Source organism: Gadus macrocephalus, chromosome 16 (assembly GCF_031168955.1).
Source record: "Gadus macrocephalus chromosome 16, ASM3116895v1".
NCBI classification, from domain to species: Eukaryota; Metazoa; Chordata; class Actinopteri; order Gadiformes; family Gadidae; genus Gadus; species Gadus macrocephalus.
In genome coordinates this window covers 11,580,942-11,605,514 of record NC_082397.1, presented here as the reverse complement: position 1 = coordinate 11,605,514, position 24,573 = coordinate 11,580,942, and the positions used below count along the sequence as shown (strand labels likewise).

The window sequence follows — 24,573 nt, the reverse complement described above, 5'->3', positions numbered from 1 at the left end:
CCGAAGGCCCCATTTCTCAGCCAGGCAAATGGTGGACACTCAGACAATGCACCAGTCATCCTCAAGAACGGGAGAGCCACATTAATTTATCACACAGGAGACACTTTGAGGAGCTCTCCCCCGTTAGGAGGACACATGCATATACCAGGGCCTGAGAGCCAAGGTCAAGCAAAAACACACAGAACCACACACACCTCAAACGCACACACCTCATCGAGAGGAGGATACAGCATAAGACTGTATCACACAGGGACTCTTGATCTTCTTCTGAAGCAGACCTTCCACGGAGGCGAAGCTCTGGACGAACCATCAGCGCTGATTAGGGACTTAGACATATTCGATCTCTCACGCTTTATGACTCTGTACAACCGTTGCCACTTTACTTAATAAATCCAAGGTCCTCGTGCCGACAGACTTTATTACCTCTCCGTCTAATTTCATCTGGTCCAGTAACTAGACAGACCGTTTTTCCCCTCACACATAAAAACTAACGTTTTTTATAAAATGTCATCAACTTATTCATCAACAAGTCATTGGATATATTAATACCAGAAAAATAATGAAGAAAAAATTATATATATAGACTGGGAATCGAACCCCAGTCCCAACGGCGGCGGCGTGCATATCCTCTCCACACGGCGGCGGCGTAGCTTCTCCACACGTTCATTTCACACGTTGTTGTTATCCTTCTCCAGGGAATCCTGGCACTATCCACTCGCCATAGGCACTATCCACTCGCCATATCGATTTAGAGAGTCCCCTAGAGAGACGCACATGGACAGAGACGCGTCGCTCACAGGCGTCTGGTTGCGTCGTACTGTCAGATGCGGCATGCCGCATGCGCTTCACGCACGTTTCCTCACCACCACGGATAGCTTCACGTATTATTATTATTATTATTATCATAATAATAAATAAATGAATAAATATAGATATATAAATCTATAATAAATAAATAAATAAATAAATAAATATATGAATGCGACACGTGGCGGCGGATTGTATTTGCGTGGTCGCATATCCGTTACCAAGGCAACCCGCTGGGCCGCATCTGCACGTGGTTTAACTAATTAGTGCCACGCTCCGCGCTAATGAGTTCACCTGCATGTGGCGACTCGTGCTCAGTCATCTCTAACTTACCTGTCTGCTGCTCAGTATACAGGCCAAACTAAGCAGGTCGGTCTCCCCACTAACCGTCTAACGTCTCCCAGGTACGGTGATGTATACTTTAGGAGTTTAACCAGAACTTGGTTGGAGTTTCCCGGTTTTGTGTGACAAATGACAGTTCTTGTAACGAACGCTTTTCGAAGTAAAACGGACCACCACAGGCTTACTTGATGTTTAATGTTGGTTCTTGATGTAATTGGACATCATTTGTAGTGTTTTTGCGTGGTTATAGGCCATTTATTTATTCAGTTGGTGTGGTTAATGTGGATTCAATGTGCTAGTTGTGTGGGCTGATTTAAGACGTCTATAGAGTCTGATGCGTTTGCCAAATCATGTTTTTTATTAAAGGTTGGGTATGGGATTTGCGAAACGCCAGCAGATTTTGAAAATACACAACTCAAATGGTCCTACCCCCTCTCCTTCAACGCTGACTCTGACTCCACCCATTCCAAGTACCTGGACGCGCAATCATGCACGAGCGCGAACAGAGATGCGCGAGAGCGAGCCAGGCTAGCGTAGGTTTTCGTTTAACAACATGGCACTACATTCAGCTGTAAGTTGCACCCAGTACCGCGGGAAGTAGGGGTGCTGGGGGTGCTGCAACACCCCCTGTCCGAGGCCCTGTCTTATCACAGAAAACGATCATTTCTAAAAACTCCGGCCAATGTGGAGATTTCTGAAAACGCCGGTTATGTGTTGTCGTGTCAACGGGGAGAAACGGGATTTTAGGTTCTGAAGCGTCACATTATGCACCAGGAAATGCTTATCGTCATGTGAGCGCCCGCTGTACCGTATTGGTTCGAATATAAACACAAACCCCATTGTAAGACGACCTATATTTGGAAAAAAGATTTGAAGACCAGATCTTGTTTTTATGAATAAATAAATTGTATTCATTGAAATAATATACGAAAATAAAAAGGCATAGAATAAAACACTGCATTGCACTAAACAGTAGTGCAAATAGGCCGTATTGATGTGTACACCAAAGACTATTCCTGACACTCTGCCCCGCTGTGTTCGCTCTGGCTGTGGTCGCTCCGAACTGTTTCGGCCCGTGGCAAAGCGAGTCATCCTCGCTGCTGTCCAAGGCATTTTGAGACGCAGCATTTATTTAATGCTCATATGACCTAGTGCTGAAAAAAGGTTATATGAAAAAGTGTGAGGGTAGCGGTGGTGCGCTAAACTTGTTCTGAGAGCAGCTGGATGTGAACCATGGTGTGAAGGAAGTGAACACAACGATCGATTTTCAACTGTGCGCGCATGCACTGGTGTAATTGAGCTGCGCTGCTATATATCTTTTTTATCAATGTAACGAGTTGCGAGTCTAGTGCAGGCTGAGGTTTTTTTTTCCAGCACCCCCTGCTGAGAATACGTTCTCGCGGCTATGGTTGCACCAGATGTTATAAACATTAAACGGTCACATAAATCATTACTATTTTTAGAAAATGTATGTTTGTTTCATATAATTGTATTGGAAGTCCTGGTTTTCACTAGGGTTGCCGCGGTGTGGACAAAACACCGGTATTACCGAGTATAAACGGTATAAACTTTGAAACTAGGTCAACCGCCACACAAGCATCGGTTTTTAGACCCTTCTCGTCCTTCAGTTGCCGCCAACGTTCGAAAGCAGCGCCTAGGATTATTCTTGATTTCAGTTTTTCTCTTTCAGCGTTTTTATTATCAATTACTCTCTGAAAAAGAGTTTTCCTTCTCTTTGCTGGTGGTGGTGGGGATGGTGGCGTCTTGTCTGCCATGGAAATTGTCTTCTACTGCTAGGTCCAAATGTGGATTAGTTCCAGAACTTCCAGTAGCTACCGCAGGATAACAACAAACAGGAGCTTGCTCTGGGTCACGAGCTCTGGGTCACGACGAGTACTGCGCGAAGGGGTCGCGCGCGGGGCGCGGGGGAGGGGGAGTGCAGTACGACCGTTTGATTGACGTACTTACTGTCCAATCCAACTCGGTGGCAATGGAAATGATTGGCTGGAGTTTTTCGAGCCCTGCCCGTTCCACAGATGATTGACTTGTTTAATTTTCATGTCAGTAGGCTACTTCTAACTCAGTGGCTGTAAGCGGGTTATGATAAGGATTTCAAGTAATTTTGCAAAAATGTTAAAATTAAAAGTTAAAACCCTTAAGAATTTGATATATTTCTTTCAAGTATATTAGTCTAGATGCAGCTAAACTATACACAACTGCCAAAATAAAGTAAAAAAAATGATTAGTATCAAGTTTTAATGAAGTTTCTACAGGTTAAAGGACTGTCGTTTGGAGAAGATTGGTGCCAATATTTGGGGAAAGGAATGCATGATTAATTCAAATTAAGTTAGCTTGAATCAACTTTGCCTCAGTGTTGTGGTTTGAGCACTAAAACGAATCTGCTCGTTCCGTTACTTCACAGGTCAAGGAGGAGAAAGTGATTCTGTGAGTATCAAAACTGAACCATGAAGAAGAAACTGCGAACTGTAAGTCCTTATATTTCCTCTTTATGCTGGGGCATTGTTTTGGCCTCCTCGTTGGCTGAGGTGGAAAGGTGAATGATTTAAATAATGTTTTTTGTTGGTATGTGGGCTAATTACCTGTTTAGTTTAAACATGTGTCAATGCTGTGTTAGAAGGGGTGTAGTATAGGTTCCAAGTGAATTGTGAGAATAGTAACATAGGGTTTCTCAGAGTGCAGCCAAAACATACTCCAAGGTTTTGTCTAGATTTTCTTTCGACATGCTTCGCCACTACTTCCTGAACTTTGCATCACGTCACATGAGTTACCGTACTGATGAGGGTTCAGATTGAGTGATCAGAGATGCATGCTAGGGTTCTGCGCTGTCTGAAGCCTCCAGCTCTGTAGACTTGCCCCCTTCAGGTGAAGGCATGTGTCTAAGAGGTGGTTGTGAAGTCATTTACATGAACTGGGATGTCATTCAAGATGGTGACAGGCTCTCACCTAAAGGAGAAACGCCCGGGGATGAGAGGTGAGGGCTCTTCCTCAACGACTAGAACACCACCTCGGTCCTTCGCTAGAGAACCATGGAGCACATTTCAACGTTGCCCACCATACATCTTGAAGCCGTAGCTACGGTTTCTCTACCTCCGCAGCTGGAGTAGAGCACAGCTGCAGTCACGAAAAGGGTCCTTGGTGGGATCTTACCGCGATAGGTTCTGATTTAAGAGGACCGAACTTCCAGGACCAGCTGGCCTCCTCCATTACTCTGCAGTTCAGCCTGAGAAAGGCTTGCATCTGAGCCAGCAGAGGGCTCATCGGCCTGCTGTTCATATAGGATGAGGAGAATCCTACTGTAAAGACCTACCAACCAATCCCTGCTCTGTTCAAGGTCTGGTCCGTTCATGACCTACCTAACTACTGGGACGTCCGATACCTACCAACTACTGGGACGTCCGATACCTACCAACTACTGGGATGTCTGAAACCTACCAACTACTGGGATGTCTGAAACCTACCAACTACTGGGATGTCTGAAACCTACCAACTACTGGGATGTCTGAAACCTACCAGCTACTGGGATGTCTGAAACCTACCAACTACTGGGATGACTGAAACCTACCAGCTACTGGGATGTCTGAAACCTACCAGCTACTGGGATGTCTGAAACCTACCAGCTACTGGGATGTCTGAAACCTACCAGCTACTGGGATGTCTGAAACCTACCAGCTACTGGGATGTCTGAAACCTACCAGCTACTGGGATGTCTGAAACCTACCAGCTACTGGGATGTCCGATAACTACCAGCTACTGGGATGTCCGATACCTACCATCCCACCACTGGGGTGACCTAATCAGATTACCTTCTCACCACTTCCATCAAATCCCGTCCCTGTTCTCAGGCTCATCAAAGCGGAAGAGTTTGAGTCTGAAGGAAAACAACTGGACTGCCTGTGGCTCTTCAGGTGGGCATGGCGAGGGTTCTACCTTGCCTGGTTGTTCATGTGGTCAGGGTTTTACCTGGCCTGGTTGTTCATGCGGTCAGGGTTCTACCTGGCCTGGTTGTTCATGCGGTCAGGGTTCTGCCTGGCCTGGTTGTTCATGCGGTCAGGGTTCTGCCTGGCCTGGTTGTTCATGCGGTCAGGGTTCTGCCTGGCCTGGTTGTTCATGCGGTCAGGGTTCTGCCTGGCCTGGTTGTTCATGCGGTCAGGGTTCTGCCTGGCCTGGTTGTTCATGTGGTCAGGGTTCTACCTGGCCTGGTTCTTCATGTGGTCAGGGTTCTACCTGGCCTGGTTCTTCATGTGGTCAGGGTTCTACCTGGCCTGGTTCTTCATGTGGTCAGGGTTCTGCCTGGCCTGGTTGTTCATGCGGTCAGGGTTCTACCTGGCCTGGTTCTTCATGTGGTCAGGGTTCTGCCTGGCCTGGTTGTTCATGTGGTCAGGGTTCTGCCTGGCCTGGTTGTTCATGTGGTCAGGCTTCTACCTGGCTTGGTTCTTCATGTGGTCAGGGTTCTACCTGGCCTGGTTCTTCATGTGGTCAGGGTTCTACCTGGCCTGGTTCTTCATGTGGTCAGGGTTCTACCTGGCCTGGTTGTTCATGTGGTCAGGGTTCTGCCTGGCCTGGTTGTTCATGTGGTCAGGGTTCTACCTGGCCTGGTTGTTCATGTGGTCAGGGTTCTACCTGGCCTGGTTGTTCATGTGGTCAGGGTTCTACCTGGTTCGGTTGTTCATGTAGTCAGGGTTCTACCTGGCCTGGGGTTCTTCATCCGGGCGTGATCATGGTGACGAGGCATACCATGTGTGAGCGTGATGACATGGGGATACGCACTTATTATACATCACAACATTTTAGGAAATGGTCCTTCAAGCTTGAAAGACGGCGATGTGGCTGCCCTTTCTAGCCCCGACATGATAGTTGGCTGGCAGGCCCTGTGGATTGTATCTTCTGGACTCCTGTGCTGGGATGCAAGTTTTTCTTGGGCTGAATTGCAATGCATTTGTCGATGCTAGCTGGACCTGGGAGTTGGGTCCCCCTTTGAATCAGAAACCATCTTGGTAACATCCCAACTAGGGTTCTCTTCATGCTGTAACCAAGCTCTTCTTCAGCTGAGGAGGAAAAGAAATCCTCGCTGGGGCTTCAAGATCTATGAAGAGGAATATTGAAATGTGTGCAATGGTTCCCTCCCGTAGGCGCTGTGGTGTATTCTAGTCGCTGAGAAAGAGCCCTCGCATCCTACCCATGGCGTCTCTCCTTGGGGAGTCCCTGTCACAGCTTGACGGATGTTCCAGGTCATGTAACTGATGCAACAGCCCTTTTGAACACTGTTTCTCCGGAGGGGGGCACGTCTATAGAACAGTAGACTTCAGACAGCACAGTATCCTAACATGCATCTCTGGCCACTCGGACCACACCCGGATCAATATGACAATGCTCATGCGATGTGAAGCGAGGAAGTAGCCAAAAGACAGATTAGTTAGCTTTTTTTGTACACTGGCAAGCATTGTTAATTGGTAGATAATTAGTTAAATGGGGTAACTGAAATGTTTAGTCAAAATGTTTTGTACATAAACCAACAGCAACAAACTACCAGATCGCCTCAAGGTAAGTCTGTTGGCTGTATTTTGCAATGAGACGACCACAAGATCTTCATCGTCGTTCAGCTCAAGGTGAGGTGCTGGTTACGTTACTTAGGGATGGTTCGTACTGGAACGTTACGATTCCAGTATGACGGGGCTTGGGTTTTCTGTAGAGGTTGGTAGTTAGTTTTGTGCAGTCTGTGAAGCTCTAATGCTGCAGTACTGTGTGGTGGAGGATAACTGGCAGTACGAACAGGATTGGCAATTGCGTTACGTCATCCACACCTTATTATGGCGTCTGGCAGTACGATCAGGATTGGCAATTGCGTTATGTCATCCACACCTTATTATGGCGTCTGGCAGTACGATCAATATTGGCATTTGCGTAAACCTCATAACTAATGAGCGTACCCAATTAAGGTAATCTGGCAGTGCCCCATTTCTATAGGTAACCATCTGCGATTATTGGTAAATCCTTATGCACTAGAAATTAGGAAGGGCACTCTTAAAATATATATATTTTTAATTATCCCACAAAATACCGCAAACTACTTTGATAACTGCGCTCTACAATCAACTCTCGATTTTCTGCGCATACATTTATCGGGTCGCGTAAAAGATGGAGACGACGGCATTTACCTACTACGGCTTTTTATTTCTTCAACAACCCAGCAGCTGAATGTGGCTAAGTATCATTTTACTATCTAAATTACTATTGATATTGCTAGTGTTCTAAATATCTGGGCTGTGATCTGCTCAATATAGTTTCTGCTAGACTTCAGAAACAAAAGGAAGGGTTAAATGTAAGTGTGCTTATTCACGTATTATCAAATGGTATAGCTGTTTAGAAAAGTAAAGTTAATTGTTGCGCAAATGCTACCATAAACCTTTGACTTTTGAATAAATCAAACTAAGCACAAGGCAACTAAGATACGTGGTGACCAAGAACTCTTATATTGATGTTCAGTTTATTATTGGTGAGGCAGTGATGTAAAGCGCGTCGTGGTGTTTTTAAATGGATGAATGTTGTGCTAACAGACGGGGGGAAACTCCAGGCCTTGCAGTCCTGATCCTGTATGATGCAGAAGATGTCAATCCAACCGCACATGTGAGTGTTTGATATTGAAGCTTTCACATTGATTCCCACAGTATTTACCAATCTTTTATAACATTATGATCTTCTCAGTGATCTCTGCAGCGTGGTCGGTGGGAGGAGATGTGGCCGAGCTGTTGAACCAGGCTCTATCGGTGTAAGTGCCTTTCGATCAATGTAGATTTTTGTGTTAAAAGGATGTATATTGGATGTTAATGTGCTTGATTATGATGGTTCAGTACCTTGATTTAGTGTTTGGGAGTCCGCTTCCTGAAGACGTCCAACCTGTGTCTAGTTTATTGCTTCTCTTTCTGAAAAATGTACTATCGCTTTGGTTAAAAGCATCTGCTAAATGCCCTCAATGTAAATGTAGTTGATTAATAAAGCTAATTTACAGCAGTTTAGAAATGGCACGTCGTCTCCCAAGGTTTAGTTAAATATTGTGTGTTATATATATAACACAGCTGGTTGGACCTGAGGCTGGGGACTAGAGGGTAACCCCACTACCTGGACCAGTAATGGGGCAGCAGGGTGGACCAGGGTACCATCTCCAAGCCGCTCTGAAACTAATTGTTGAGGCTGATTATTTTTTATTATCTTTCTCAGATTTTCATTCTGACAGTAGTAGTTTATACATTTCTCAACGAGTCAACTTGTAAGCTTGAAGTTAGATATTTTTTCCCCTTTACAAATGCAAGGGTATGAAGGTTTGACCTCCCCGGCTTTGTTACCAGATTTTGGACCCAACTACTGCTGTTTGATGTTAGGTCAGGACGCGTTGGTGGAGGAGGAGGACTGATGGACGAGAGCCGATGGAGCCATGGTGGACGAGAGCCGACGGCGCCATGGTGGACGAGAGCCGACGGCGCCATGGTGGACGAGAGCCGACGGCGCCATGGTGGACGAGAGCCAACGGAGGAGCCATGGTGGACGAGAGCCAACGGAGGAGCCATGGTGGACGAGAGCCGACTGAGCCATGGTGGACGAGAGCCGATGGAGGAGCCGTGGTGGAGGTCCTGCCTTAAGAATGATGTCGGGGTGAATGCAGCCAGTCTCTAGTTTGATTATCACTCACTGCTACTGAACGGTTTCTGTTCTAAAATCGGTTACTTCAGCCGTCATCTAATATGGCAGATTTAGAGAAAACCGTCCTTGGCTTAATGGAGCCATCAGTGAAGTTTTATTGAGACTCTAACCCCTAAATGTAAAGGCTAGAGTCTACGCTACTGGTACAAGAATTCTACAAGTTTTATCGTTTGTTTTAAATATTGAGTTTCAGCTGAGGCAGAAGACTGTTTTAATAATGTTAACAGTCAAATTTCAAATGTGTGCTGTTGAATTCACAGAATGTTCTACCATTCTCCTGCATAACACATTTTCAAGTGTGCATGGTTCTTATTTATTTTTTTAACTTGCAGTGTCTTCTATTCCTCTACATTTTACACCAAAAGCCAGTACTTTGGTTCAGAATGGTTTAAAAGAGGCGTCCAGAGAATAATCCCACCCACTGCTCAACTACCACCCCTGTTTGTTACAGACCCGATGGCCTTGGCTGATGGAGGAACTGCATCTGGAGGACGACCATCAATCTACCTGCCAACAGGTGGTACTGGTTTGCACTGGTTTGCATGAACTGAACATGGTGGACATGAGGCAAATTCCCTGCTGTTTGCCCCAGACCAGGACTGGGTGATGGAGGGGTGGTGATGGAGCCGTGCTGAGGACCTGCTGGTGAAGGACGTCCCTCGTGGAAGGACAGCCGACCCTGAGGTGATTATACCTTACACTGCCACCTCAATGTGAAGGAGGAGGCTGCTAGACTAGCCACTCCACCAGCCCTACATCGGTCTCTTCAGCCATCGTTTTGATCAGAATGATTTTGAGAAAAAAGTCCCTGGGTTAATGGAGCTGTGAGTGAACAGGATTTATTCACTCACAATTTTGCTCTCCATGTGAGGCTGCAGCGCCTGATTTCTCACATTGATTCCCACAGTATTTACCCATCTTTTATAACATTATGATCTTCTCAGTGATCTCTGCAGCGTGGTCGGTGGGAGGCGATGTGGCCGAGCTGTTGAACCAGGCTCTATCGGTGTAAGTGCCTTTCGATCAATGTTGATTTTTGTGTTAAAAGGATGTATATTGGATGTTAATGTGCTTGATTTATGATGGTTCAGTACCTTGATTTAGTGTTTGGGAGTCTGCTTCCTGAAGACGTCCAACCTATGTCTAGTTTATTGCTTCTCCTTCTGAAAAATGTACTCATCGCTTTGGTTAAAAGCATCTGCTAAATGCCCTCAATGTAAATGTAGTTGATTAATAAAGCTAATTTACAGCAGTTTAGAAATGGCACGTCGTCTCCCAAGGTTTAGTTAAATATTGTGCAACACAGCTGGTTGGACCTGAGGCTGGGGACTAGAGGGTAACCCCACTACCTGGACCAGTAATGGGGCAGCAGGGTGGACCAGGGTACCATCTCCAAGCCGCTCTGAAACTAATTGTTGAGGCTGATTATTTTTTATTATCTTTCTCAGATTTTCATTCTGACAGTAGTAGTTTATACATTTCTCAACGAGTCAACTTGTAAACTTAAGGAAGTTGGATATTTTTTCCCCCTTTACAAATGCAAGGGTGTGCAGGTTTGACCTCCCCGGCATTGTTACCAGATTTTGGACCCAACTACTGCCGTTTGATGTTAGGTCAGGACGCGTTGGTGGAGGAGGAGGGCTGATGGACGAGAGCCGACGGAGCCATGGTGGACGAGAGCCGATGGAGCCATGGTGGACGAGAGCCGACGGCGCCATGGTGGACGGGAGCCGACGGAGCCATGGTGGACGAGAGCCGACGGAGCCATGGTGGACGAGAGCCGACGGAGCCATGGTGGACGAGAGCCGACGGAGCCATGGTGGACGAGAGCCGACGGAGGAGCCATGGTGGACGAGAGCCGACGGAGGAGCCGTGGTGGACGAGAGCCGACGGAGGAGCCGTGGTGGAGGTCCTGCCTTAAGAATGATGTCGGGGTGAATGCAGCCAATCTCTAAATTGATTATCACTCTCACTGCTACTGAACGGTTTCTGTTCTAAAATCGGTTACTTCAGCCGTCATCTAATATGGCAGATTTAGAGAAAACCGTCCTTGGCTTAATGGACCCATCAGTGAAGTTTTATTGAGACTCTAACCCCTCAATGTGAAGGCTAGAGTCTACGCTACTGGTACAAGAATTCTACAAGTTTTATCGTTTGTCTTAAATATTGAGTTTCAGCTGAGGCAGAAGACTGTTTGAATAATGTTAACAGTCAAATTTCAAATGTGTGCTGTTGAATTCACAGAATGTTCTACCATTCTCCTGCATAACAAATTTTCAAGTGTGTGCATGGTTCTTATTTATTTTTTTAACTTGCAGTGTCTTCTATTCCTCTACATTTTACACCAAAAGCCAGTACTTTGATTCAGAATGGTTTAAAAGAGGCGTCCAGAGAATAATCCCACCAACTGCTCAACTACCACCCCTGTTTGTTACAGACCCCTTGGCTGATGGAGGAACTGCATCTGGAGGATGACCATGAATCTACCTGCCAACAGGTGGTACTGGTTTGCACTGGTTTGCATGAACTGAACATGGTGGACATGAGGCAAATTCCCTGCTTTTTGCTCCAGACCAGGACTCTGTGAGGGGTGGTGATGGAGCCGTGCTGAGGACCCGCTGGTGAAGGACGTCCCTCGGTGGGGGGGCAAGGACAGCCGACCCTGAGGTGATTATACCTTACACTGCCACCTCAATGTGAAGGAGTAGGCTGCTAGACTAGCCACTCCACCAGCCCTACATCGGTCTCTTCAGCCATCGTTTTGATCAGAATGATTTTGAGAAAAAAGTCGCTGGGTTTAGGGAGCTGTGAGTGAACAGGATTTATTCACTCACAATTTTGCTCTCCATGTGAGGCTGCAGCGTCTGATTTCTCACATTGATTCCCACAGTATTTACCCATTTTTTATAACATTATGATCTTCTCCGTGATCTCTGCAGCGTGGTCGGTGGGAGTAGATGTGGCCGAGCTGTTGAACCAGGCTCTATCGGTGTAAGTGGCTTTCGATCAATGTTGATTTTTGTGTTAAAAGGATGTATATTGGATGTTCATGTGCTTGATTATGATGGTTCAGTACCAGAGGGTAACCCCACTACCTGGACCAGTAATGGGGCAGCAGGGTGGACCAGGGTAACCATCACCAAGCCGCTCTGAAACTAATTGCAGAGGTTGACTATTTTTTATTATCTTTCTCAGATTTTCATTCTGACAGTAGTAGTTTATACATTTCTCAACGAGTAAACTTGAGGAACTTAGATATTTTTTCCCCTTTACAAATGCAAGGGTGTGCAGGTTTGACCTCCCCGGCTTCGTTACCAGATTTTGGACCCAACTACTGCCGTTTGATGTTAGGTCAGGACGCGTTGGTGGAGGAGGAGGATTGATGGAGGAGAGCCGACGGAGCCATGTTGGACGAGAGCCGACAGAGCCATGGTGGACGAGAGCCGACGGCGCCATGGTGGACGAGAGCCGACGGAGCCATGGTGGACGAGAGCCGACGGAGGAGCCGTGGTGGACGAGAGCCGACGGCGCCATGGTGGACGAGAGCCGATGGACGAGCCGTGGTGGAGGTCCTGCCGTAAGAATGATGTCGGGGTGAATGCAGCCAGTCTCTAGTTTGATTATCACTCACTGCTACTGAATGGTTTCTGTTCTAAAATCGGTTACTTCAGCCGTCATCTAATATGGCTGATTTTGGACCCAACTACTGCCGTTTGATGTTGGGTCAGGACGCGTTGGTGGAGGAGGAGGACTGATTGAGGAGAGCCGACGGAGCCATGGTGGACGAGAGCCGACGGCGCCATGGTGGACGAGAGCCGACGGCGCCATGGTGGACGAGAGCCGACGGCGCCATGGTGGACGAGAGCCGACGGCGCCATGGTGGACGAGAGCCGACGGCGCCATGGTGGACGAGAGCCGACGGCGCCATGGTGGACGGAGGCCCTGCCTTAAGAATGATGTTGGGGTGAATGCAGCCAGTCTCTAAATTGATTATCACTCACTGCTACTGTTTATGTTCTAAAATCGGTTACTTCAGCCGTCATATAATATGGCAAATTTAGAGAAAACCGTCCTTGGCTTAATGGAGCCATCGGTGAAGTTTTATTGAGACTCTAACCCCTCAATGTGAAGGCTAGAGTCTACGCTACTGGTACAAGAATTCTACAAGTTTTATCGTTTGTTTTAAATATTGAGTTTCAGCTGAGGCAGAAGACTGTTTGAATAATGTTAACAGTCAAATTTCAAATGTGTGCTGTTGAATTCACAGAATGTTCTACCATTCTCCTGCATAACACATTTTCAAGTGTGTGCATGGTTCTTATTTATTTTTTTAACTTGCAGTGTCTTCTATTCCTCTACATTTTACACCAAAAGTCAGTACTTTGGTTCAGAATGGTTTAAAAGAGGCGTCCAAAGAATAATCCCACCCACTGCTCAACTACCACCCCTGTTTGTTACAGACCCGATGGCCTTGGCTGATGGAGGAACTGCATCTGGAGGACGACCATGAATCTACCTGCCAACAGGTGGTACTGGTTTGCACTGGTTTGCATGAACTGAACATGGTGGACATGAGGCAAATTCCCTGCTTTTTGCTCCAGACCAGGACTCTTTGATGGAGGGGTGGTGATGGAGCCGTGCTGAGGACCCGCTGGTGAAGGACGTCCCTCGGTGGGGGGGCAAGGACAGCCGACCCTGAGGTGATTATACCTTACACTGCCACCTCAATGTGAAGGAGTAGGCTGCTAGACTAGCCACTCCACCAGCCCTACATCGGTCTCTTCAGCCATCGTTTTGATCAGAATGATTTTGAGAAAAAAGTCGCTGGGTTAATGGAGCTGTGAGTGAACAGGATTTATTCACTCACAATTTTGCTCTCCATGTGAGGCCGCAGCGTCTGATTTCTCACATGAGTTCTGAAAGTTGTTATTCTGTAAAGGGGAAGTATTATACCACCAGGTGTGAGTGTGATTAGCCTAACAAGCGGTTTTGAAAATCTGCCCCATATGACATCACTAGTGGGCGTGTCCACCTAGATCTGTGCTGTACAGATCATTCTACCAGCCTACCCAGTGGACCGAAGTAAACGTTGCTCATCTATCCAGCACAGATCTAGGTGTACACGCCCAGTAGTGATGTAATATCTGTCAGATTTTGGAAACGGCTTGTAAGGCTAATCACACTCACACCTGGTGGTATAATGTCCCCTTTTAAAATGAAGAAAAACTGTTTACTGAGGTGTGAGAATGTTTATTTTTTTCATATCCTGATTGTATCGCTGACCCACCAGGATCCGCTCGGATCTACGATCGCTACGATGCGACTGCAGAGGTCTCAGGAAGGTAAAGGACAGCTGTGGGTCATCATTGTGTTCAGTCATGTGACGATCAGAACTAAGTGATTCAATTATTTATGGAACTGAACAGCATTTTCATCAACTAGAATATTTCAGTGTTCTGACTTAAAAGATTACAAACTATAGCTGCTTTGCATTTGCTTTAGTTTCTATGCAAGTTGGAAAGAATAAAACGAATCATATTTAATGCCCTCATTAACACTCCAGCCAGGGCTTTGGTTTAAACCGGGCGTCGCAAGAATACCCCCCCCCCCCCCCCCCCCCAAATTGCTCATCTACCACCACTGTTTACACAGACCAGGAGTCCTTGGCTAAGGAGAGCTGATGGAGGAGCCGTGCACCTGGAGAACCATGAGTCTGCCTGCCAACAAGTAGTACTGGTATGTTTGCATGAACTGAACATGACTTGTACTGGGAAACAACAGTTTACTACCAGACATTATAGCAAACTACCACTGATGTCGGACCATCAAACTACCACTTTGATTGTGCCCAGACATTGAGGCCAAACGGCCCCGTTTGTCCCCAAACAGGGATAGGGAGGTGATGGAGGACCTGCCTGGTGAAGGACGTCAGGGTGGGGCGAGTGACACCCGACTCCAAGGGGATATCCACTGAGGAGAGAGCTGAAGGAGCCATGCATCTGGAAGGTGAGTCTGTTGCTGATGGAACTCTAAACGGGGTAGGATGGGGTGTTGGGCTCTCCATCAAATGGTGCTGGGTTCCACCCCTGAGTTCTCAGACTACATGGCATGGCGCACTTCTGAATTCACCAAGACTCTTTGGCTCGGACGGTCTGCCAGATAACTGAATCGTTGTGTCCTTTTGTATTCATATCATCCGTCTTTGCAAGGTGCAGTTGAAATGCTGTGTCCAGTCTGGGACAGACAGACCTGAGCTGCGTCAACCCTGTATCTCTGACCAGCTGGAGTCCCTTTGGTCAGTATCCCACTGCTGAAGATGACATGGATATCGTGTTCATTGACTACAGGTGTAATAACCTTTTGATAATGTGACACTACCTAGACAGTCAACTGAACAATATGCTGTTTTCCTCTGTCCACATTTCAGTTATCAACAACCGCCACTCATCGCTGGCCTGTGGATTCATCTCCTTCACACTCACACAACAGGACTTTGGCCTGTGGATTCATCTCCTCCACACTCACACAACAGGACTTTGGCCTGTGGATTCATCTCCTCCACACTCACACAACGTGACCTTGGCCTGTGGATTCATCTACTCCACACTCACACAACAGGACTTTGGCCTGTGGATTCATCTCTTCCACACTCACACAACAGGACTTTGGCCTGTGGATTCATCTCCTCCACACTCACGCAACGTGACCTTCTCACCATCTGTTGCACGTTTGGATGCACCTAGCGTGTTCCATCGAGGGTTCCTTCCTCCCCACGGTGGGAGGGTTCCTTGTCCTTCAAGGCGTCAGGGTTCAGTGTTAGGGACAGAGTTAGGGACAGATGGCTGCGCTGGATTCACGATACACGCTTTGTGATCAAAATGGGTTCGGACATCGGACAAATCGCTTCCCAAAATGTTTCAATGTGCAAACGATTTTATAAAATGTATACTCGTGGTGTTTATATAAAATCGTATATAACAAATTCTACCTGGTTGTGTGGCTTTTTCTGCATGTTGTGCATTATGTGATGTTTAATACTGACCATAATGAGAACCTATACACATCTACCCTACCCTCGACCTCTACCCTCACCTTGACCCCCCCCTCTACCCTCACCTTGACCCCCCTCTACCCTCACCTTGACCCTCTACCCTCACCTTGACCCCCCCTCTACCCTCACCTTGACCCCCCCCCCTCTACCCTCACCTTGACCCCCCCTCTACCCTCACCTTGACCCCCCCCTCTCTACCCTCACCTTGACCCCCCCCTCTACCCTCACCTTGACCCCCCCTCTACCCTCACCTTGACCCCCTCACCTTGACCCCCTCACCTTGACCCCCCCTCTACCCTCACCTTGACCCCCCCTCTACCCTCACCTTGACCCCCCCTCTACCCTCACCTTGACCCCCCCTCTACCCTCACCTTGACCCCCCCTCACCTTGAACCCCCCCCCTCACCTTGACCCCCCCCTCTACCCTCACCTTGACCCCCCCCCTCTACCCTCACCTTGACCCCCCCCTCTACCCTCACCTTGACACCCCCCCCTTCTACCCTCACCTTGACACCCCCCCCCTCTACCCTCACCTTGACCCCCCCCCCCCCTACCCTCACCTTGACCCCCCCCCTCTACCCTCACCTTGACCCCCCCCCCCTCTACCCTCACCTTGACCCCCCCCCCACTACCCTCACCTTGACCCCCCCCCCACTACCCTCACCTTGACCCCCCCCCCACTACCCTCACCTTGACCCCCCCCCCCCCCCCCTCTACCCTCACCTTGACCCCCCCCCCCTCTACGGGACTCTCTAAATCGACGCCACTTCGACCTGGGCGGGACTTTACGTCCTACGTCACTCGCTATGGGTTTGCATGTGTGCGCGTAGCCGTTTGTCTCAGGGATCTGTGCAGTGTGCACGAACTCCCTTGCACTACAGATTACGAGCGTCGGTGTCGTACGCGATGGGGGGTGGGTGACATTCCTACAGTCTGTGATGATAGGCTATATTTCTACAAATGACTTACTATTACTAGCGATTAACATGACGAAACAACACGAACTAAGCTAACATTAGACTATAGCCATACCAGATAACGCCATACCAGCTAACCCTAACTATTTCTATTAAACTCTGAACCATTTTGCAACAGGCAACTGTGTGTTGGTGCGTCTTGCTTCCCACGTCTGCGTCTGCATCTTTCCCACTCCTGGCTAATAGTTTCAGCTTTTGTACTGTATATCAGAAATGATCACCCTGTACCACACTGCTGACTTGTTGTTTTGTGAGCACTCACGCATTTCTCTAGGTATCTTAAGTTTCCTACTGGAGTCATCAAAACTTTGGACTTTGTTATTGTAAGAAATATTGTGTTGCAAAAACACTTTGTGTCTTACCCTTAGCGTTACCCTAACCTTAACCCCAGTAACATTTCTTCATCATAAACTACAAGTTACGCAAAATGGCATAGAAAAATCAAGTCGAATATGAAAGAAAAACGCTAGCTTCATTAAGGAATCGAACCCCTTATCCCCGCGTTAATGAGTTGTTCTCTGACCACTAACCCATCAGGTCTTAGTACATGCGATTCAAGAGTTAACCACTTGACAATCTTTAAACTTCGGTTGCCTAGAAATTGTAAAGACAGTGATGTGTGTACATTGTGCGAGTATCCGTCACTCGCAATGTGTGTGCAGTCCAAAATGAAAGAAAAAACCTTGCATCACTAGGGAATCGAACCCCCAATCATCAGTCGGTCGTTGGTAACTGTAAACAAAGAGATCGCATTTTGTTTAACTGCTAACTAACAAACGGGTTTATGCGTTCACTGAACAAAGATTATGGAAATAAAAGACCACTTTTCCATCAGAAAAATCATCAGAACCGTTATTACCAACCCATAGACACTAAGCCAAAACCTTTCTCACATGCACACCCATCGCGAGTGACGGCTATGCGCACACATGCACACCCATAGCGAGTGACGTAGGACGTAAAGTCCCGCCCAGGTCGAAGTGGCGTCGATTTAGAGAGTGTTCCCCGGCGCACTTCTCGTACAGGCGTCTCTCCTTTACGGGACAGAACCGATCCCTTGGCATTGTCTGACGATATTCAGACTTTATTGTCATTGTGCAAACAACGAAATTGGGGTTCTACATGAGAGATACAGATTCTCATCAGAGGGTGTTCGTTATTTGATCGTCCTTTTGGACCTTATGTAGACAATGATTACTGTTGCGCATTTTGTTTCAGTGACAGTGTGCTAGAGTGCAGGTAGCGCGTCAGTCTTGAATTTCTGCGCGGGGGGTTCGACTCCCAAGTGACGCGAATTTATGTGAAGCTTAAAAAGTCCTAATTCTCATGCATATGGAATACTTATTCACTAAAGCTTATGGAATTATATTTTTGTGCTTATTTCGAACTTGAACCCATATTTTCAAGGCCGTGCTGGCACCACATCTATGGGGGTAAAATGCATGATGATAGACCGGCGAATTTGAACCCCGGTCGCTGGCGTTCGGGTCTTATACTAATCCACTACGCTACAGCCGCTACCTCTCAGCGGTCGAAAACATGCGATACATTTCTTAAATAGGGTGTATTTAAAGTGAATTCCCTAAATGATAGAATAAGGCAGGATGGACGTTGCTTATGCATTTTTAAATCATCATCATTCTATTTGGATTAATGGCGAACAATTCTGCATTTGGCATAGTTATTTTACAGACAATATGCAGAATCTTTTCACTTATACTCATATAGACGGCTTGATCTATCGTAAAGGTGAGAAAAATGACGCAAAAACGCCCCTTTCACGTGAATGCGCACTGAACCTTAAGCGGAAAACCTGGTTCTACTAATTGAATCTAAAGTGAGCTTCGTGGTACCATTTAACTCTGATTGCGAGTTGCGGCTCTGTCGAGCCAGGTTTTCCCAAGAAAGCCTGGGTATGTTCAGCAAGCTTCGTGGTATAGGGCACGGGTTGCAACCACACACACACACACACACACACACACACACACACACACACACACACACACACACACACACACACACACACACACACACACACACACACACAACCTCTTGCAGGCAGACTCAGAATCTTGAGCCCATTTATTAGGGAACAGGTGTTATCGAGATTCCATCACTGCATTCCCAGAATCCTGCATTGTGAAAGTCTTCCCTTTTTTTTTTATATGTACAATGGCATTTTATTCTACATACAAAACAACGATAGTATTTTCAGGAGTCCACGACCACTGTCTGGGTAAGTTTCCTCCGTTCTGGCTCGGTCGGTCCTTGTGATTTTGGTACTGGTTTTCTGTCCAAACCATATAATCGCACATTTTCTAATCTTCCATACGCTACACTAATCCCTTTACAGATTTCATGATACTTACTTTATTCTAATAAATAACTTTATCCCTTATCATGTGTGGATCCCGATCTTTGCTCTGACCCGAGCCTCGTCTTAATGCAGCCAAGGAGATGGAAGAGCGTTATGAATAATTATTAGATGATTGTGTTGTACAATGAAAGACAGTAAAGATTCAATATGAATGGCAAAATAAGGATGGGATTTTATTTGAACAATAAAATATGTGTTGGGCAAATTATAGAGAGGCTGAGATTATAGATTTCATATTCAAAAGGCGAAGGGGTGAAAAAATTTAAGAAATATATTTAAGAAATATAGGCCTACTCAAAGCCCAAATCATTGATATCATACCCTATCCAATAATAAAGAAATTTGAATTTGAATGGTAACAATTCCGTTAAATCCTCGTCCTCGTTTTGAACGTCTCACTCATGGCCGATCAGTGTTCTTTCTGATTAGCTCTTAATTGAGATCACCTGTCACGCACCCCTTTATTAAAGGTGAACACAATGGGTTTGGTTTACTTTTCGCATCGGCCTGTGTCAATCGAGGTTGAGTTTAGTGAGGGTTGAAAGTTTTCGATCTAGATTGCAGATCACTATTGTCACTTTATACAAACTGAAAGTATGCGTTGTTGCGTGTTTGTTTTTGTGGGCATTTGACTGAACAGCCCAGACAAATATTGCTACCAACATGGCACTTCGAAACAGACCACCGCAGTGAGTAAAAGTTATTTTCCTTTATTAAATGTTGACGTTTTTGGGCTGTCTCCTCAGACACAAGCCATCAGTATCCCTGCTCTTTGCACCTTGACATGCATGTCGCCGCTGTTTGTTAACCTAGCTTTGCTGATTTGTATCTTGTGATGTGTGTGTGTTTTTCTTAACAGGTGTTAGATGACTGACAAGATCTATGGGGGGGCCCCCTTTGGGCCCCCCCATACCAACTTAGTCTTCAAAGGAATCTAGTGCCATGGGACTCCAGTGTCTTCAAAACATCCTCGGAATACATGTGTATGAATGGTCCACCGAAGGGTTGATCTGGAAGCCACCACGGTCCACGCAGTAATCTGCTGCGTGGGCCGTAGTGGCTTCCAGAGCCATCTTTCGGTCTTGGTCAGGATTTGTTACAGTTGCCCTTCAATGTAGCAGGCTACGGGTTTCTGAAGAAGCCTGCTTTACGCAGCATTGGAGTACAAATATTGTGCAAAATGCTCATGTAATTACACTAGCACTAGTAACCTGTAGATTAGCTTAGTTTAACGTCATTCCGTGCTGTCTCTGTCAAATGTGTGGCTTACTTTAAGTCCACAAGGCCCTCTGGTAAACCACGTTGGAACACCCCTGGACAAGGTGATTAGTCACTGGGTGTGTGCTAAAGTTTTGTTCCATTTTTCACTAGTTGGTTAAGGTTTGGTAGAATTGTTTGGATGCTAGCGACGTGATGGCGTATGTACAAGAGCCTACCGGGGCCAGGCCACAGTTGCGACGGTCACGGCCAGATGGCCTAGTGTGAATGCAACCTTGATTGCATTTGTATACTGTTTACCATTGGATGTTTATGCAATTTGGCTTAATTCATCCGCAGTAAAGCTGCATTTGACTATTCCAGGGTCGTTTTGTACAGGCTTTCAATTGACCATGTTGACTAGTTTGTGGGAAGTTTTTTTTTTTTTTTTACCCTTGCTTACAATCCAACGGTTGTGACCACTTATGCAACTGGGCTGTGAACCTTGCAATTCTAGTTGCATATTTGTACACGCTAGCTTGTCCATTTCTATCGCCATCACTAACACTAGCTTCAGCATTTCCTTGTAGGCCATTAGCTGACTTGTGTATTGGAGCGATGATTTGGGTATTTTAAGATGCTTGAAAACCTAAAATAAAGCAAAATGCGTGTCTGGTGTGCAAGAGCCAATTTGTTGGCTTGCAGTAGTCGAGGAGTTGCCGTAGCTCGAAAGCCATCTGGAGGTTGTGGCAATGGAGGCTTGTGGTAGATCTGCCATCCAAGAAAGGTTAATTCTTCTGAAGCATGATTAATAGTTTAGTAAATTGAATCTATTCATATAAAATCCAAGACTGCAGCCAGTAACTTGGATCGCAATATGTGGAAAGTATTAGTCTTCATTTGTAACAACAGAATAATTAACATTACTAACTGGGTTTCTTCCATTTTCTAACTAGGGGGACTTGACTGGTGAGTCTACTGGATTAATCAGTAGCGGTACTTTGCCCAACAGATTTGATGGCATGACTACAGGGTGACAAAGACAATTATTCCAATAAATTGCTTGATTCGAAAATGGTAATATCAGTAATCAGTCATCATAGTTCTCAATAAACCTTGTGTGAATGAATGAGTGAACCTTTGTTCAAAAACAAAGCAAATAAAATGTTCTAAAGCTGAGCAGTTGTGTCAAGAAGGAACCAACATGAATTCTCACTTAGATAGGCGACAAAGGTGACAATACCTAAATGGGGAAACTAGATGGCACCGCATATACACGTGACATCACAAATAACAGTTGGGAAGACAGGCACACAAGGTCTGTTTTTCTTTCTTGTTTCTTCACATATTAAGGCTGTAGTTTGCATATTAATAATTATATGCATTTTCTATATGCCTGTGCGTTTGTTTGTATACGTTTGTCATTAAATTGATAAACATTGTCCTTATTTTTTGTGTCCCACATATTAACCTAACGCGTTTCATTTGTCGATCAGTAAATACTTCTGACGTAGAATGGTATCAAACATGTTAATTTTTCTAGCAGTGAAGAAAACTAAGGACCATAAGGTGTAATGTACCTGGCTCCTCTTACAGAGAAGAGGGCCCCATATGGTTAGGCTGCCATCTAGTGGTCATTGTAGGGAAATCAAACCAGTAAATAAATCACAATACATGAACCATGCACCTGTCATTTTATTGTCAACTTCGACATTGATTCAAAAGAAAGCATTGATAGTGACATGATGGATACATAGATGAACCCTTAATTTGAAAACTCGCATAGAAATGTCACATTCTAAAATAATAAATGAATCTGTTCTATTTTGTTCAACACATTTTTTATTGCAAATATCAAAGTATAAAAAGTGGTTCAAATCATTAAGGCTTTTGATTACATTTGCTAGTGACTTAAAAGACTCAACCTTCGTACTACATTGCAATCATGGCGTGTGGGGGTTATCCACGTTTGGGAAAATGGTGGTGATTCCTATGATGGTGCAGTGGGACGGTTGTGAGTGAATGAAGTGTAGGGCCAGTCCGCAGTAGACCATTAGCAACCCGTCAGTCTTCAGTGAACATCATTCGGACCAGGTTAGCTTTGAAGCACTCCTCCTCCACCAACTTCTGAGGCTGGAAAGAGAAAGAGAAACATTCACCTTAAGGTTGTTCTGTGAGAGTCTGTTTGTAATATAATGTTGTTTATAAAAACACATCACAACTGAACATTGTCCTAAATACCTTTGACCTACAGATGTGTGTGCACAATATTCAGTGCACTTGACCAAATGTATTGAGATTATGTGTATATATAGTCATATGTTATCTGATGCAACGATAAGACCCATAAACCAGGTATGAACGCGGAGAGGGAGTAAGAGAGAGGGAGAATATTAGATGTGTGTCTTACTGTTCCATATCGCAATAGAGTGGGAACCCCACTGAACTTCAACGTCTTCTTGAAGTCATTATTTGGATTCTTCCAACTAAAGAGAAAACATACACGAGAACTATTAGTGGACAAACAGGAGAAACACATTGACATTGGACAGAGAAGGCAGAGAGTCATTTTTTTCCAAGATTATATGGAGAGCAATAAAAAAGATTGCATGACGTAACCTCCATAATCCTGAAGTGAGGGCTGATAGGAAGTGAAATTATCTGTGCCTGAAATTATCCAATACATTCGAAGACACCATAGAGAATTGCCTTTCTTGACAACAATAAAAGTAGCGGAACTCGCACACCATGTATACTGATGCTACAACAAGTTTTTATTGCATAAAAGTGTAAAGGGCTACCCAAAGTGCGTGCAAAACGTTTTCTGTCCCATTCAGTCCATCCTCAGTGCAAACATACAAAGGTAAAAGACTTCCTTATATAGACTTCCCCTAGTTAGTGGCAGACATGTCAATCCAAAGGGCAGGTAGGTTGACGTGTTGACTAGACATTTTAAAAAGGCACCGCTCACCCACTTTCACTTTTCTCGACAACATACATGGCCGAGCTCAAGCCTGAATTCAGGCACCACGCCTGAACTCTATCAGGCCTCTGTGTGTGTGTGTGTGTGTGTGTGTGTGTGTGTGTGTGTGTGTGTGTGTGTGTGTGTGTGTGTGTGTGTGTGTGTGTGTGTGTGTGTGTGTGTGTGTGTGTGTGTAAAGTAAAATTAATGTGTTGGCTCTGCTCAGAATAATGACCCCATCTTAAATACTGTCATTATGGTATCTAGCATAATGCTACTGTACATAAAAGTTCCAACTGTCTGTGTAATGTTAGGCATGCACTGGGGATACAGCGTTGAGCATTTGCAGGCTTTTTCTCATATTTTCCATACAATTCTTCAGGCAGTCGTAGGAGGAGTGAAATACTTACTAGTCCCTCTGGCCAACCTGGCAGTAAATAAATACAGAACCTTCTGGAAGATGTGAAATCTCTCCTCTTACAATAGGCTCCGCTGCAATGCGATGAAATGCAAAAATAGTTAGCTGATAATGCAATACATGGTATCTAATTCGATTTATAGTTGCAGATATATGACTACAATAGCTAGTCGTGTGAAGACACAACCAACACAGGGTTTCCAGTAACTAATACTATGGTATAGGACAGGTCGTCATTTTTATTACATTACCTTTGACACAGTCAGGACACCAACTATTTCCATCGGCGTCTTTATCACCTGAGAAATAAGCAAAGATATCCTTTCCCTTTCTGTCGGATACAGCTTTACAGAATTCTGCATATCCATGCACTTTAACTTCTTCGTAAAGGGACATTATGGACACCGAGATAGGTAATAAGCACAGCGCTTGAGGCGTAAAGAGAACGAGATCGTTGTCTATTATGATGAGAAGCCGATGATAACTTCTATATATAATCACACACTCAGCGCACACACACACACGCACACACACACTGACAGCTTTGATTACACTTCCTGGCTAGCCTCAGGTTCTTAAAGGGACACCACCCCATTTGCGAAACACTGCCGCTCGATTGCCGCTAGACTGTTAACAATTATTAACAATTAGCAATTTTAACAGTTAACAATTTTTCAAAATGATATGTAAGTCATGGACACAAATACACATAAAATTATTAACAAC

The 24,573-nt window shown here is 45.5% G+C and overlaps 1 protein-coding gene and 3 long non-coding RNA genes across 5 annotated transcripts; 3 read left to right on the top strand and 1 right to left on the bottom strand.

Moving 5' to 3' along the window:
* The first annotated feature begins 6,466 nt into the window (after positions 1-6,466).
* On the top strand, positions 6,467-9,500 carry LOC132475296 (uncharacterized). The gene is made up of 3 exons (XR_009529853.1): positions 6,467-7,794; positions 7,873-7,936; positions 9,317-9,500. It is a non-coding gene; the product is annotated as an uncharacterized LOC132475296 (long non-coding RNA).
* Positions 9,501-12,660: 3,160 nt separating this feature from the next.
* LOC132473915 (uncharacterized) lies at positions 12,661-14,212 on the top strand. The gene is made up of 3 exons (XR_009529493.1): positions 12,661-12,829; positions 13,326-13,565; positions 14,156-14,212. It is a non-coding gene; the product is annotated as an uncharacterized LOC132473915 (long non-coding RNA).
* A 305-nt stretch (positions 14,213-14,517) lies between these two features.
* LOC132474285 (uncharacterized) lies at positions 14,518-15,150 on the top strand. Of its 2 annotated transcripts, none has more exons than XR_009529631.1 (3): positions 14,518-14,601; positions 14,755-14,871; positions 15,081-15,150. It is a non-coding gene; the product is annotated as an uncharacterized LOC132474285 (long non-coding RNA). The 2 variants fall into 2 exon arrangements; XR_009529632.1 differs by having other exon boundaries at positions 15,075-15,149.
* A 6,994-nt stretch (positions 15,151-22,144) lies between these two features.
* Positions 22,145-24,406, bottom strand: txndc17 (thioredoxin domain containing 17). Its single transcript, XM_060075334.1, has 4 exons — positions 24,099-24,406; positions 23,840-23,921; positions 22,878-22,953; positions 22,145-22,600 (listed from the first exon to the last, which is right to left on the bottom strand). The coding sequence occupies exons 1-4, from the start codon at positions 24,241-24,243 to the stop codon at positions 22,532-22,534; spliced, it is 372 nt and encodes a 123-aa protein (XP_059931317.1). The 5' UTR covers positions 24,244-24,406; the 3' UTR covers positions 22,145-22,531.
* Between the last annotated feature and the right edge of the window lie 167 nt (positions 24,407-24,573).

Coding starts and splice junctions, on each gene's coding strand:
- txndc17 (XM_060075334.1), bottom strand. CDS start 24,243: ATGTCCCTTTACGAAGAAGTTAAAGTGCATGGATATGCAGAATTCTGT. Junction 23,922..24,098: donor GTGTCCTGACTGTGTCAAAG/GTAATGTAATAA, acceptor ATCGCATTGCAG/CGGAGCCTATTGTAAGAGGA. Junction 22,601..22,877: donor CTCTATTGCGATATGGAACA/GTAAGACACACA, acceptor TTCTCTTTCCAG/CCTCAGAAGTTGGTGGAGGA.